General features: G+C 32.8%; 4 protein-coding genes across 6 annotated transcripts; all 4 read right to left on the bottom strand.

Annotated features, from left to right (window-relative positions):
* Positions 1-462: 462 nt before the first annotated feature.
* LOC130496067 (MLP-like protein 328) lies at positions 463-3571 on the bottom strand. The gene is made up of 2 exons (XM_056987821.1): positions 3329-3571; positions 463-988 (listed from the first exon to the last, which is right to left on the bottom strand). The coding sequence occupies exons 1-2, from the start codon at positions 3513-3515 to the stop codon at positions 720-722; spliced, it is 456 nt and encodes a 151-aa protein (XP_056843801.1). The 5' UTR covers positions 3516-3571; the 3' UTR covers positions 463-719.
* A 2168-nt stretch (positions 3572-5739) lies between these two features.
* On the bottom strand, positions 5740-8322 carry LOC108836248 (uncharacterized). Of its 2 annotated transcripts, none has more exons than XM_056989724.1 (8): positions 8260-8322; positions 7549-7640; positions 7362-7467; positions 7093-7281; positions 6493-7011; positions 6322-6408; positions 6166-6241; positions 5740-6067 (listed from the first exon to the last, which is right to left on the bottom strand). In XM_056989724.1, exons 2-7 carry the CDS (start codon positions 7597-7599, stop codon positions 6177-6179), a joined length of 1017 nt encoding a protein of 338 aa, XP_056845704.1. In that variant the 5' UTR covers positions 7600-7640; positions 8260-8322; the 3' UTR covers positions 5740-6067; positions 6166-6176. The 2 variants fall into 2 exon arrangements, with proteins under 2 accessions (XP_056845704.1, XP_056845703.1); XM_056989723.1 differs by lacking the exon at positions 8260-8322 and adding an exon at positions 8193-8253.
* Positions 8323-9114: 792 nt separating this feature from the next.
* LOC130496848 (reticulon-like protein B8) lies at positions 9115-11473 on the bottom strand. 2 transcript variants are annotated; one of them, XM_056989413.1, is made up of 6 exons: positions 11322-11473; positions 10893-11077; positions 10630-10810; positions 10392-10539; positions 9538-9607; positions 9115-9444 (listed from the first exon to the last, which is right to left on the bottom strand). In XM_056989413.1, exons 2-6 carry the CDS (start codon positions 11071-11073, stop codon positions 9275-9277), a joined length of 750 nt encoding a protein of 249 aa, XP_056845393.1. In that variant the 5' UTR covers positions 11074-11077; positions 11322-11473; the 3' UTR covers positions 9115-9274. The 2 variants fall into 2 exon arrangements, with proteins under 2 accessions (XP_056845393.1, XP_056845394.1); XM_056989414.1 differs by having other exon boundaries at positions 10392-10536; positions 11322-11469.
* Positions 11474-12245: 772 nt separating this feature from the next.
* Positions 12246-13909, bottom strand: LOC130496847 (UDP-URONIC ACID TRANSPORTER 1-like). Its single transcript, XM_056989412.1, has 4 exons — positions 13314-13909; positions 12822-12925; positions 12509-12737; positions 12246-12423 (listed from the first exon to the last, which is right to left on the bottom strand). Exons 1-4 carry the CDS (start codon positions 13815-13817, stop codon positions 12277-12279), a joined length of 984 nt encoding a protein of 327 aa, XP_056845392.1. The 5' UTR covers positions 13818-13909; the 3' UTR covers positions 12246-12276.
* Positions 13910-14683: the final 774 nt, after the last annotated feature.

Raw genomic sequence — 14683 nt, 5'->3', positions numbered from 1 at the left:
GTTTATATATTAGTTGTTTTTTTCCTCTAATATCCCACGAGTACTGTTTATTTATGTTATGTCAGTATGGACATTCATCTTTGTTGAGATATATAATTGCATGTTCTAGCTAGCTAAGAAGAACCCAACCGGGTGACGACACCGAATACTAGCTTTGTATCCATTTGTCAGGCCACCATCTACTTGGCAAAGCTAATCAAGATTCCATTCAGATTGTTAACCTTTCACACATCTTGGAACCACAGTGGTGGGAAATCCTTACATTTCTACTTAATCGGAACTAATATGAGTCGGACCATGGTGGGAAATGCAGCTCTACACCAACCACTTTGGCGAGCTTGAATTGGTAGTTTCGTACATTTCTTTGTCGAAACTATTTGTTTCCTTTTTCAACAGGAATCAAACTAACTAGGGGCTAAGAACGCACATGCAGCTTTTAGAAAATTCTCCACAAACCTTTGACACAATTAATAATACTGGAATATATTGATAAATAAACAAGAACATATCAAACCGGTCGATGACCACAAGAGTACATATCAAAGCATGGTCTTACAAAGAAATAATCTCAGCAAGACCCCATTTATTGAACTGAAAAGCATCTTAATAAGTATTTTGTAATGGAGATGATATTGATCATGGTGACGGTGATTGTGATGGTGAATTAATGATATGGTGGATTGTGATGGCGATGATGATGATGATGATGATGATGATGATTAAGCTTTGAGAACGTGGTCGTCCATGTCAGCAATCATGCTCTTGACGACTTTCATGTAGTTGCTTGGTTCCGGGAACTCATCGTTAAGCTTCTCCCATATCATAGTGATTTTGCAGACGCAGCCATCCTCCAACTTCGGAATAAATTCAAAGATGACGTCATACACCTTGAATTGTTCCATTACGTGACCTTCAAGTCCTCTATACGTCACCGTTTTCTTCTCATCGTCTATCTCTGTCCTTTCCTTGAACACCTCCAGCTTCCCATCTTTTTACACGAACACATATGTTCTTTAAATTTCGATCGGTCACATTAATATTAGATATTTTGTTTTCCGCACCCTACTAGTCATGTGAAAGTTTTACAGTATGTCTCTCAACAATAGAATAGTTTAAAAAAATAAAAGTGCACGAGAAAAAGTGAAATGGTTTCTTATATAATGAAAATTTTGAAACGTTCTTTAAACAATTGCTTCCCTTTATTATATTAGTAATATATTGTTACTAGTAATAACAATTGCTTTTATGCATAACATCTTAAGCAAGTAACTTTTTTTGGTTTGTTAATAGTAAACAGAAACACTAGAGGCAAAAGCATGTTTGCATTTGCTTATTCACATATTCTGTCTTGATTCTATAGAGTTTTTCTTTAAAGTTTCTTCATACATATATCAACGCACAAATGCAAAAACCGAGGGAATTGGAAAGATTTAGACGTATGTACATGATTTCATATGTATTCTCGAGGTAATTGTGACATATCGGAACAACGATATATATATATATATATATATATATATATATTTCTTACATAACCATCGATAATAATCATAATTCATAATGCAGTAAATAGTAGTACTACCAATACCTTGGTCTCATACATAGGATATAGTTTAATTTAATTGTGTGTACACAGTGTTGGAATGATATATAGGGAGAATCTCCTAGACTATATTTGAGAAGTGATTTTTTAAATTTTGCTTACATGTCATCTCTACAAAAATTCTCACCAAAAAAATTATGACATGGCACATTTTAATAGATGACATGGCTTGTAAATAAAATGACATGGCTTGTAAATAAGATGATATGGCTTGTGAATACCTAAATCCCTAAAATTATTTCTAAAAATATGACATGGCACACTTTAAAATATGACATGGCTCATATTTAACGTGATTAGGCAAAATCAAACCTCAGAACCCTAATATGTTTCACTCGTGATTACATCTATATAATCATCATATGTTTGACGGACAAGAAAACCTATTCAACAGAGACTAAATAGTTTAAAATTGCCAAAGTATTTCTTGCACCCTGTTCTATGAAGTTATTTGATACACATGGCCAACACATGAAAAGTTTGACTACAAGATACAGTAAGTTCACGTTTCAACATGTTTCAACGCTGCATCAAATTTTTTAACTAAATAATCATTTTATTTTATAAAGAAGTTATGCACATAGCATAATGAGACATCTTCAAAGCATAGAAACATCAGAATCTTATGTGTTGATGGAAGAAAGACTCTCACAAAAAAAAACAAGTTACATCATGAATTTTATTCGAAGACGAAGTGAAGTTGTATGAATATAACAATATTATTATGAGAGAAGAACATTTTGTCAATCTCCTTGATGATTAAGATAAATCCAAATTTTTGGTATGGATAGAGAATAACAAGTTACATCATGAAGCAAAAAATTTAGAGATGTATGAGTTTCCAAAAATGTATTAGTTACCTATGTATGTAACTTCCTAATGCTTTTCGCTTCATTTTCTAATATTTTTTTTTTAAATAAACCATAATTTGATAATATTATGAAAATATATGCACATTTAAATGATAAGTAAAATTATTTTGATTTACTTAACTATAATAAAAATAATTATAGTTTAGTTTGAATTTGAAAAAATGTATATAACTCAATATATTCACAACATGAGTGACTCGAATAATCCAACTTATATCTAAAATCATATATTTAACAACAACAAGAATATATAATTTATTTTCTTAATGTAATTATAGAATGACTCAAAACATATTTACAAATGAAAATAAAATATTAACCAACTGTTACAATTTAGTTATTTTGTAAAATTTATATATATGCATGAGACTATAGAGTATTAATATTATATTATTTTATGTAATTTAGAATAATACACTTTAGTTTGTTTTTTATTTTATTATAAGCAAAATATATCTTAAGTTATATATAATCTTCCTCAAATATATTTACATATCTAAGACAACAACCAACGTAAATGCAAATAAGAAAATTAATCATAATTTTAATATGTTTGATATAAAAATATTATAATTGAATTTAGAGAAATAGATGCAATCCAATATACTCAAATGATAACTAAATCGACTGTAAAAAAACAAAATATACTAAATATAACATATCTTAAATAATACGTCTAATTAAAGTAATATAATATTATTAATATAAATTATGCATAAAATTATAAATTAATTTTAAATTAATTTTAAATTAAAAGTAAATAACAATTAATTATTATAGTATATTTATTTTATAAATATTTATCCGTGCATGAGCACGGGAAAATCACCTAGTTAGAAAGTATAAGTAGTACCGCATGTGTAGTTCCAAGTCTTGATGGCCCCGTGAGAGTCCCATTCCCCTTCGTGAATGGTTACATTTTGGATGTGGTGACCGATGGCTTCCGGGATGGCATGGTTCTCGCTTCTCCACTTCTTGTAGTGTTTCTCCACCGTCCCTTTCAGTGGAACCTCCGTCACGTATGTTCCCGACGTCGCCATTTCTCTCTCTCGTTTAAAGGCTTAGACTCTTTTTTTGTTTGTTTGTTTTGGTTGATGAAATAACACTTCTCCTCGCCTTGGTTTATATAGTGAACGTGATAGTAAAAAATATGGTTTCTACTGTTTTTTTTTTTTTTTTTGAAACTGTTTTCTACTGTTTCTTTGATCAATCATTTGACGGTCAAGTTATATAAATGTTACTTTTCAATGGTAATCAAATTCTCGATCGCTTTTTAATGTGGTAGTCGGCACAGCACAACTTAGAAGATTTTTAATGTGATAATTACGCCAAAATACACATTTTATTGTTCCTATTTCTTTCTTTTCTTCAACCCATTATTTAATGAGCATTATTGCCATTGCGTCACAAAAGTTAGTTTTCTTTTTTTTCAACAACTTAATCGAAAACTTAAATTATTATTTTGATGGTTTACACGTTTATAGATTATAACAATATACATGATTGTTAGGAGTATAAGTTGCAAAAAAATGTATAGGAGTATAACATATCAAATATCATGATTTATAAATAATGAGATTCATATTATTCTATCATGACAAAATTTATAATATAATATATTAGCTATTGTAATTTAAAAATAAATAATTTTATAATAAAATAAATAAATTTATCATAAAATAAATAATTTTATAATAATTTCACATGTTAGCAGACTTGTGAAACTCCACTTGCAAGTGATCTTGTACAAAGAAATTTTAGACTTTACTGAACAGAATCCGGTCCAAACATTCTGGTAGCGTGCTTATTCGTGACGTTTCACAACTGTTATGCAACAGTAGTAAATCGTTCTCACTTGACATAAATAATACTCAAGAAGGTATAGGCTCGCACCTTTCAGATGGCGATTTGCACAGTATTGAATCAGTTTTACGTTCATTCACACTACTGTTATCTCTTCATCAAAATACCAATGTGTACTGTAGAGCTTTTCAGGACGTATCTAAAAATTTGGAGAGTATAGGGAACTTTAACAAGAAAATTCAAATAATTTAGAGGCATATTCTGTATATATGACCTTCAAAGAAAATTAACAACTAAAACCAATATTTTATTGGATACTGTCGAAATCCAGCCATGAAGCCTTTTCTTTCTCTTGTTTCGTAAGTATACTTTAGGTCAAACGTCATTTGTACATAACTTATTGTAATATATTTAGACATCCAAAAGCATCTAAAATCGCATAACCGACTTTATAAGAAAGCGAATTGTGTATATAGAGACATATATGCAGTTTTATATAAAACAATCAGCTTATTTATTTATTTTAATAATATCCAATTTTCAAAAAAATTATTTAGTTGCTTAATAATTAACATTATTGTTGCCGTATAATTACTCATAATCAAGTACCAATAGTTTGTAGGTTAATAGTTAATTTATTTTGCATATATAATCGATATCTTTCATAAAAAAATAAAATGTGCGATCGAATTTAATCCAGTTCCTGGCATGGTGATGATGCAACAGTTCAGATTGGGGTTGTAATTTTTAGCTGGACTCCATTATGATTTGGAAAATAGAAAGAAGAAATTTTGCGAGACCTAGATTATGCATAACAATACGGTCATATGTTTTAAATGTTTTTGATGTGTCTATATCGCTTATAAAATCTAAGTTTCAAGAAAGAAAAGCAGCAATTAATTCAGGGTGTTCTGGTGGTTGAAACTTGAAACATATACTACAAACATTTACAATGGCCGCTAAATCATTGGTGTAGAACTGCAAGATGCCGTTGGGCCATCTCCAATCCTTCTTTAGCCATCGAAACTTACTTGATCAGATCGATTATCTGAGACAAGGTTTTACTGTGGTTCACTTTTAACAAGAAAATATCTCAACTAACGTCATTGCTCATGATATCGCAATAAGTGTACTGCGGGATGGAAGGTTTGAGTCTTAGCTCTTGGCGGTTAGGCATGAGCTCACACCAATGATTTTTTAATCTTGCCCCTAAGATTAAGGTGTAGGTCGTTGAGTTTATGTTTATGGTTTGTTTTCTTCGTAAAGCTCATTGACGCAGCAATTATGTTTTAATTTTCAAAAATAGTTTAAAACCAAAAGATTGAAAAAAAATATGTTAATTTTACATATAACCACTGACATAAAATAAAAAACAAAATGTTTACAAACTCACTTCTAAAGAAAAAATAAAATAAAATAAAAATACAACACCAACTACTACAATAACTTGTGCAACAAAAATTTAAAATCATACATAACTGAGTTTGATGCATTAGCTACTGCTTCACTACCACAACTTTCATTCTTAACATAATTAGTTAAATCACACACACAAAAATTATAACAAGTAAAAAGAAAAACTAAAACACAAGAGAAAAGATGCAAAATCACACACTGGAAATTACATATAATCATCTCAAACTTATTAACTTTAAGCTAAAGTAATAATGTTAAAATATAAAATCCCATTTTATACACCCACCCAATAGTCTCTGTTGCAAGGAAAAGATCAGAGGCCTGAATATGTTATACCCAAACGTATCTTACATCATGAGTAGTAAAGCAAAACCTGCATAGTTCAAAGATGATGATGATGATGTTAGCTCTGTACATTCGAAAACCCAACCTGAGATATTAGAGGTATATGTAAGGAACATTGTTCTATACCTGTTACCTAACTACTCGCTTCCAAGGTTATCATAACTGAAACCTTCAGATATGGTCTCCAATCTCTTGTTATCTCCTGCAAGAAACACTTGTTAAGAGAACAAGAACAGATACTTTCTTCTTCATTCTTTTTAAACAAAGTCTCAATGTTCTCACCTTGATATTCTCCCCTGTCGCAGGAGTCCAGGAAGTTTTCAGCATCTGGCACAAGGAAGGGTGACTTATCATAGCTCTCCAGAATCTCTGGAATCAACAGGAAGGCTTATGGTTACAAACAATGAAACCCATTATTTGAGAAAGGAGCCATATGATCTTAGAGAGAAAGACCTGAGCTCTGAGAAAAATCAGCAGTCAAATCAGAGAGGCTGAAGTTCCGAGGGATTTGACCTAAGAACCCAAAAGTAGCAGCTTCTGCATCAAGAACCGTCTCACTCAGAGCTTGTTGGTTGTTGTTGGACTCGTTACCAAAAGATGGGATCGAAGTGTGTCCTCTAACTGTGGAATGCCCTTCCAAGACGTTCCTTTCACCACCACCACCATACATGAATGAAGAACCAGAATTGTTTGTAAAGGCAGTCTCAGACTTGATCATCCCTCCTCCTCCTCCTCCATTCATTCCATGCATCATCACAGGCATGTTTGTAGTGGTCTGCGATGATGAGAGCATATTCGGAGGAGGAGAAGCATCAACTCTCCTACCATGGGTTGATATGTTCACAGAAGAGGCTACATTATTTGTATTGAGCGTTGAAGATCCATTCAGGTATGCATTAGACAGACTCGTGGGCATCGACTTTAAAGATTGATCAGTGTGCTCAGAGGCATAACCCAAATGTTTCTGATTCACTGTTATCAAGAGATTAGATATCAGTTCAGTAGCACAAACTTGTAGGACAAGGCAATAAAAAGACCCTAAGGAAGCTTTACTTGATTGAATATGAGAACCACCACCATTTGTGTTTTGGACGGAAGTGACTCCACTCGGATGCATCTGCCGCATGTGCTGAACCTGCTGCTCGAGTAGCTTGTTGAACTCCATGATCTGGTGTTTCACCATCAGCCTAAGATAGTAAGCCTTGAAAAACTCACGATTCTCTTCTTCAAGCTTCTGCCAAACTGTCAAAATCAAAAATGGGTAAATCCAGTTTTAAAGCAAAGACTTATTCGTTTAAAGCAGACGACTGGTATGGATATACCTAGTTCTGTGAAACCAGGTTCGATTTTAGCTTGCTCCAGTAAAGTTTCCACGACTTCTTTCTGGTTCATGTAGAGTTGAAGGCATCTTTCTATAAGGTTTTGAACCTGAAAATAGAATTAAATAGGAGAGTAAGTTCATTGCATAGGTTCATTCACACAATGAAGCTGAATGTTTTTTTAAATTACCAGTTGTATATCTTGACGTGAGACCCTTCTCACTGTTCCTCCACTTGACATGGCTGAGATTTTATTTTTAATTTGTAAAACAGAGCTTGTTCCTGTCATGTATAACTAAGTATTAGACATAGTTCTGTACATGGGAAAAATGAGTTTCTAACATCTAATTCTAAAACACAAGGCTCTTTCTCACATCTAAACTCCAATTATTCAGACAGGAAGAAGACCCCAGATTAGTTAACTAATAACATAGTTTCACAAATCTTTGGTGACCTCAAAATGAAAAATCATGTCTAACACCTCCACAATCAACGGTGCAGTTTCTAGAACAATCATATACTAATTTCTATCTCTCCACATGGCCAAAAAGGCTTTATGTTCAATCAAAGACCACAAAAAAAAACAAAAAAAAAAACATTAGAACAGATTTTATTACAAAACAGACTATGTAATATGTTTCCAGAAGAGGTTAAAAATGAGAGAAAAATCAAAACTTTATTAATCAAGATTAAAAAAAAACAGAACTTTCAATCGATTTCGTCTCCAGACACAACCGGATCAAACAAAAAAAAACAAGAAACAATACTTTGAAAGAACAATCATAGAACCAATTCGATTAACGGAAAAGACAGAGGCTTTAACAAGATGAGTACCACGGTCGGCAAATCAGAGATCAATCGTCGAGGGAGAGAGAGAGAGAGAGAGAGAGAGAAGCCTAACCTCACTTTGATCGTCGTGGTGGATCGATTCCTTTACTCCTTTTTCCATTTTCTTTTTTTGATTTTACTAATTTTATTTATTTTTAAAATAACACACATTCCGGCACCGGAGCTCAGGAAGCTGCCACGTGTAGAATGTGTGACCCTGGTGGATCCCATTCATAGAGAGTTATCTGATCTTCTTGTTTGGGGGCAGTCAAAACTTTCTGGTCAACCTTACGAGAGAAGAAGAAGAAGATTATATGATAACATAATTTATTTTTAAGAGTTTTAGTGATAGGCAAACAAAAATTAGAAGTTTTAATATAAAATTAATATTTTACGTTACGAATTTAAGATAATTATTTTATAATCTTTTATATATTCGAAAATCTGCTATTTTAATTTTATCTTATACTGTATATCACTCTAGTTCAGATTATTACCCAATTTAAGATTTGTTTTTGATTTGGCTTAAAAGCATAATATATATAAATAAATATTCTATAAATAGCATTAAAACACCTTTTGTTCAAATATTAACACACAAAAATCTCTAAAAGCTTCAATTAAAATTTAAAATATATTTTTATTTTAAATTTGAGATTGGATTTAGTGATTAATATTTAGAGTTTGGTTTTTACAAGCTGGGATGGGACAGGAAATTATAGTAATTTAGTTTTTTCTTAATGAATACAACTTTGAGAAATTTTTATTATTAACTTTATAAACTTTTAAATATATTATTTTGGAGATTTGCTCTGATATATTTATATCAGTTGCCAAAACATTTATCTATTTTGCTTTATAACCTTTGATAGTATGTGCTAAAAGAGTGATCATCATTGCATATTTACTTCCTTTGAGACAAACTAACTAAACAAGGAAACCAATGGAGACAAGTTTTGTAATAACAAAATAAAAAGACTCAATACACAAATCTACACGAGTATTCATGAAACATTAACTTAGCAAAGAGAAAACCATGATCCATTGTTCTTACAAAAAAAAAAGAAACAAAGATAAGGAAGTTGATTTTAGTCATACTTCTTGAACCCAAACTTTCCACTTGGGATTCGACTGAGAAAACCAGTATCAATCTTCTTGTAGTGACTATGAAACTTCATGAGCAGAGAATCAACAAAGCCATCAACTTCGTCTTCATATCTCTCATACAGAACCGGCATTGTGTGTGCTCCCACAAACCCTTCACACACACACACACAAAATGCATCATACCCTTACAAAAAGATCTTATAAACTCAATTCTCAATAGTCTCACAAAGTAAAAAACACTCACCAATATACAAAACAGTTAGGAAGTTGCAACAGCTCCCTATTATTGCGGCTAGCCATAGTCCAATCACAGCCTGAGAATTATGTTAATGCAGTAACAATACTTAGTTCACTCCTGGGGTTAACTTTTTAAATTCACCTCACCTCTATTAACCAATCAAGTCGCCACGTAGGATTAATGACAAAAACTATTAAATACATTTTTTAAAGCAAAAAAATCTTTTAAATATCTTATTTAACAAAATTAATATCGCAAACTAAATTCTAAATCTAAACCGTAACCCTAGATCCAAACTATATACCCTAAACCCAAATCATAAATCCTTAACCCAAACTCTATATCCTAAACTCTAGACTCTATACCCTAAAATAAAATTCTATATCCTAAATCCAGTCACTAAACCCTAAACCCTAAACCCTAAAATCAAACTCTATACCCTAGAACCAAGTTATAAACCCTAAACCCAAACCCTTGGGTTTAGAATTTACAGTTTAGGTTTAGAATTTAGCGTTTGATTTTAGGGTATAGAGTTTGGGTTTAGGGCTTAGGGTTTAGGTTTAGGGTATAGGGTTTGAGTTTAGGGTTACGGTTTGGGTTTAGGGTTACGGTTTGGATTTAGGATTTAGTTTTCGATATTAATTTTGTTAGAATTGACATTTAAAAGATTTTTTAGCGTTTTAAAAATGTATTTAATATTTTTTGTCATTAATCTTACGTGGCGATTTGATTGGATATAGAGGTGAGGTAAAAAGTTCACCATAAGGGTGAACCTAATTATTGTTCTTAATGCAGACTCATTAACGTTCCATGATGAACATTAAACATCATGCAGATGTTAATAAAGATATATACACTACCATGAGGAACTGTTTCAAACTCCCTCTACAAGCCAAGTCCTGAAGAAACATCAAACCACGGTTAACCTCTGTACCAACGGTCACACCAACATCTGCAAAGAAATCTTTTGGAAGAACAAGGCGAGGCACTCTAGACTGCGATGAGCTGCTTTCGAGACATTTATAAAATAAAAAAAAAGAACTTGTTTAGTTTACAACCACAAGGAACCAGAGTGGATATGTTAAACAAAACATTTACCGGTTTAGAGCCCCTGAGGCATTAGACCAAACGAACTGCACGATCATACCAAGCAAGAGACCGTAACAAACGAGAGACAGAAAATGGAAGTTGATCCACTCGAAAAGCACCCAGATTGCAGTAGCTCCCATCAGAACGCTCGCAGAGATCTTCTTGTTCCTCCACAACAACACATCAGCAGCTGAAAGAATCATCTCTCAGAAGACTTTAGTTAAAACCAAAAAAAAAGATCTCACATTATTATATTCATTGAGTTTTCTTACATTTGCCACCGCCCAAGACATGATGAATCGGCTTCTCACGACCGAACAAGCGGTTGAAACGAGAAGCGACGGTATCTTCGTCTTGTTCGAAAAAAGAAACGTTCTTTTTCTTATGAACCGTCTCGGCGAAGTTATCAACCAAATCGCCGATAACGTCCTCTACAATACTCTTCTCATGCATGATTCTGAAAACATAAATGGAATCTGAGATTTTCAGTACTTAAAGAACAAAGCTATACATACAAAAATCGAATCTTTCGGTTAAACCACGTGTCATAAACCACAGAACATTTTAAAAGTATCCAACTTTATTAACTAGTTTCGTTGGTGATGAATTGATTATTAGAATGGTATGAAACTCAGATCTTATTTACTTGGCGAGAAAGAACAGAACCAGAGTAAAGATGGAGATGGGGCAAAAGAACAAACCTTGGAGGAGTTGGTGAAGAAGAATTTGGTTTCTGAGAATCTCACAAAAATGAAAAGTTTTTTCTTCTTCTTTTTGTGGATTCTGAGAGAGATGAATGAACCACAAAGAATGAAAGATTGAACTGAAAAGAAAGCGATGGGGATTGGTTAGGTGGGATAATTGAATTGAAACTGTTATGGTTTTTTTTTTTTTTTTTTTTTAATAAATGTTGGTAAGTTTGGAGTTTTGTGTATGGATGGGAGTTTCAGCTGCCCACGTGCTACTCGTGACATTGCTCTGACTCGACCCATAAAATAGCAAGTCATATGCAGTGTTCTGTATTTTTAGAAGGAAAAAAAAGCAAGGTTCTGAAAGTTGGTGTAGTGAATAACTGAGATGAGTTTATTAAAAGATTTTCTTAAAATCTGCTTCAAACAATTTAAATTGGTTTAAACTATTTTAGTTTGGTTACAGTTAGTCTAGATTGATAAAAATATATTAAGTCTAGATTTATAACTATCGATTACTGATTTCTTGAACATTAGTGGTATGTAACCATGGTTCAAAATCTAGTCAGGCTTTTAGTGATGCTACTCTGTTTATCAAAGGCTCCCATGGTATGGCATGAGAAACAAAGTAGAAACATTATGAAATATATATTACTGATCCAAAAGCCTCGGCCGAAGTTTCTTTTTGGTTTCCTTCAAGTTAGTGAACACATAATTGACAAGAGAAAGTGTTTTCAAACACCAACAATGGTCAATGGCATCTCATCTTTCGGACCAAAAGAAAACCCACATAATCTAACACAATGCGTTATGTTTTTTCAAATATATATAGGTCTATAGGTTAGATACAAAAATGAGAATGAGATAAGATGTATATATATCTCTAAAGTATATAATGTTATAAGTTCCATCAGAGGTCCTAAGAGCCATCAGATAGGGGAAGTAAAAGGGAGTCTCGTCTCTGAGCTCATCTAAACCTGCGTTTAGTCTCTCCATAGGCAACAACTCCAAGCACCGTTATACTGTACCCGCCAATCCCCATCACCGTGACCGGGTTTCGGAAAAGCAAGATCGATATCACAACCGCAACCGCTCCTTTAGCGTTTCCAAGAACCTGAAAAAATTGTAACATACACACACAAACACACGTTTGATCCAATCTTTGTAAACGTTGAAATGTGTTCTCATTTTTGTTTTACCTGGAGGGTAAGTGCGCTTGTGTGCTTGGTAACCAGAAAGTTCAACAAGTTGGCTGAATAAGCCATCACAGAGTTAACCAAAAGAAGTATCCACATGTACTGATGCTGTCTTGCGAGGGATAGAGTCACACTCATCACATCTGGTTCCATTACTATTGTGACGGGCAGAAGCGCAATGACGGCTATAGGGGACATGTACAGCATCAAGTTCATCGAATTCAATTTTTCTCTGCAATGGAACATTTAAAAAAAAACTCCAAAAACTCATTAAATCTGCTAAGCTCTATTTTCAATTGAGTAATGATCTTCTTACCCCTCGGAAGAAAGCAAGATGCCTTGAAGAACAGATTTAAAAGCTCTTGCCGCAGTTGCACTGATGCACATAATGAACCCAAACCAGTGGAAACCTGGCTCACCCTGTATTCACAGATCATTGATCATTCATCAAGTTAATACAGCAACCCCAAGAATTAAAAAACAAACAATAGACAAAACATAACATTCCGTGACAAAGACCTTGTAAGAGAAACACAATTAAGTCTGAAACTTTAGATAACACATGACTCGAATAAAGCAGCCAAGTAAAAAAAAGGATGAAGCTTTAGATAACACATGACTCGTTATTCATCTTTAATACTAAAAAACAACCTTTTTGGGTTTCAGACACACAGACAATTATCTTTAATGTTAAAACCAAACAATAGAAGGGTCAGACATGTAAATCTTACAAAGACAGAACACATAATATCATTACACGACAATTCCATTAGAAGAAAAAGACAAAAAAATTAATAAAAGACGTTACCCCACTAGCGATCACGACACCGGTAACAACAGGGACAAGAGCACCATACGTAACCCAAGCCTCTCTCTTAAACGTCATAAGATACGCAAACAGGGCGGTGAAAAACGGCGTCGTAGCACCAACGGCCTGGTTAAACGAGACGGGGAGATAACGGAGGGAGACGTTCCCGCCGACGACGGAGGCGCAGAAGACAATGCTGAGAGTGGCGACCTTCATGAACTGGGAGCGAGATTTGAGGTGCTGGAGAGGGACGAGCTTGAGGAAGACGATGGAGAGGTAGCTGAGGATGGCGCAGGCGGACATGTGGCACATGGTGAGGAAGATTGGGAATTTGAAACCGTAGTTGGAGAGGAGGAACTTGTTGAGGAGGAGGACGCCGATGTTGGAGGTGTACCAGAGGAGGATCAGGGATGATATGAAGAGGGTTTGTTTCTTCGGGGATGATGGTGAGGAGGATGACGACATTTCGGGTTTCTGATCTGGGTTCTTCTTCTTGTTGTTCATCCTTTCTTCGTTGATGAGATCGAAACAGAGGAGGCCTTTTTTTTTTGAGAGAGAGAGAGATATAGAAAAGTGTTGAATTGTTGTGTTGCTTTGTTTGGTAAAAGTAGTTAATGCACTATTCAATTGACTAATTTAGTATATTATCTCTAATTTTAAATAATAGTATATTAAAAATATATATTAGTGTGTAATGTTTTATACTTTTATGTAATAACCCATTCTAATAGTTTAAACTATAGTATTAATTTAGGAATCTAATTAGGATTTAGTATAGCCTTTAATGAAAAAGAACTATAGTATTAATTTAATAAATCAGTTAACTTTAAAAGTTTGCAATTTATTATTATCAATTCAAAGTCAAATTTTATTCTTCATATAAACTAATGATATATATATATATGTATATATATATATATATCATCTATATCTATCTATACTATTATTTTACGAAGTGATTTTTTTAACAGAGATTTTATGTTAAAAGTTAAACTGGTTAATATCGTTTATACCATTAATGGATAAATATATAAATTATCCATAAATGAAAACGAATTTTAATTTTATGATTAGGTAACTGATTAAAATTAATAATGATAAGAATTATCCAAAATTTTAAAATATATTTTAAAATAAAAAATTAGAGTGATTAATATTGTTCATATTCTTAATGGATAAATATATAAATTACCTAAATAATAAAAAAGAATTTATTTTTCTGATTACATAAATAAATAAAATTAATAATGATAAGAATTATCCAAAATCTACAAATATATTGTAAAATAAAAATTTTAGAGTGGTCAATATCATTTATACCTCTGCTGAATAAAATATAAATTAACCACAAAATAAAAAATGAATTTTAA

Source organism: Raphanus sativus, chromosome 6 (assembly GCF_000801105.2).
Source record: "Raphanus sativus cultivar WK10039 chromosome 6, ASM80110v3, whole genome shotgun sequence".
NCBI lineage: Eukaryota > Viridiplantae > Streptophyta > Magnoliopsida > Brassicales > Brassicaceae > Raphanus > Raphanus sativus.
Note: the sequence above shows the minus strand (reverse complement) of the source record. Positions and strands in the feature narration are given on the sequence as shown.

Excerpts from the sequence above, each read along its gene's own strand:
- LOC130496067 (XM_056987821.1), bottom strand. The coding sequence starts at position 3,515 with ATGGCGACGTCGGGAACATACGTGACGGAGGTTCCACTGAAAGGGACG. Across the intron at positions 989-3,328 it reads GACTTGGAACTACACATGCG|ATGGGAAGCTGGAGGTGTTC; the intron begins GTACTACTTATA and ends TCGTGTAAAAAG.
- LOC108836248 (XM_056989724.1), bottom strand. The coding sequence starts at position 7,599 with ATGTCAAGTGGAGGAACAGTGAGAAGGGTCTCACGTCAAGATATACAA. Across the intron at positions 7,468-7,548 it reads CACGTCAAGATATACAACTG|GTTCAAAACCTTATAGAAAG; the intron begins GTAATTTAAAAA and ends TTCTATTTTCAG. Across the intron at positions 7,282-7,361 it reads ACCTGGTTTCACAGAACTAG|TTTGGCAGAAGCTTGAAGAA; the intron begins GTATATCCATAC and ends TGATTTTGACAG.
- LOC130496848 (XM_056989413.1), bottom strand. The coding sequence starts at position 11,073 with ATGCATGAGAAGAGTATTGTAGAGGACGTTATCGGCGATTTGGTTGAT. Across the intron at positions 10,811-10,892 it reads TGTCTTGGGCGGTGGCAAAT|CTGCTGATGTGTTGTTGTGG; the intron begins GTAAGAAAACTC and ends TGATTCTTTCAG. Across the intron at positions 9,608-10,391 it reads GTTTGAAACAGTTCCTCATG|GCTGTGATTGGACTATGGCT; the intron begins GTAGTGTATATA and ends CATAATTCTCAG.
- LOC130496847 (XM_056989412.1), bottom strand. The coding sequence starts at position 13,817 with ATGAACAACAAGAAGAAGAACCCAGATCAGAAACCCGAAATGTCGTCA. Across the intron at positions 12,738-12,821 it reads ATCTTGCTTTCTTCCGAGGG|AGAAAAATTGAATTCGATGA; the intron begins GTAAGAAGATCA and ends GTTCCATTGCAG. Across the intron at positions 12,424-12,508 it reads CAAGCGCACTTACCCTCCAG|GTTCTTGGAAACGCTAAAGG; the intron begins GTAAAACAAAAA and ends CAATTTTTTCAG.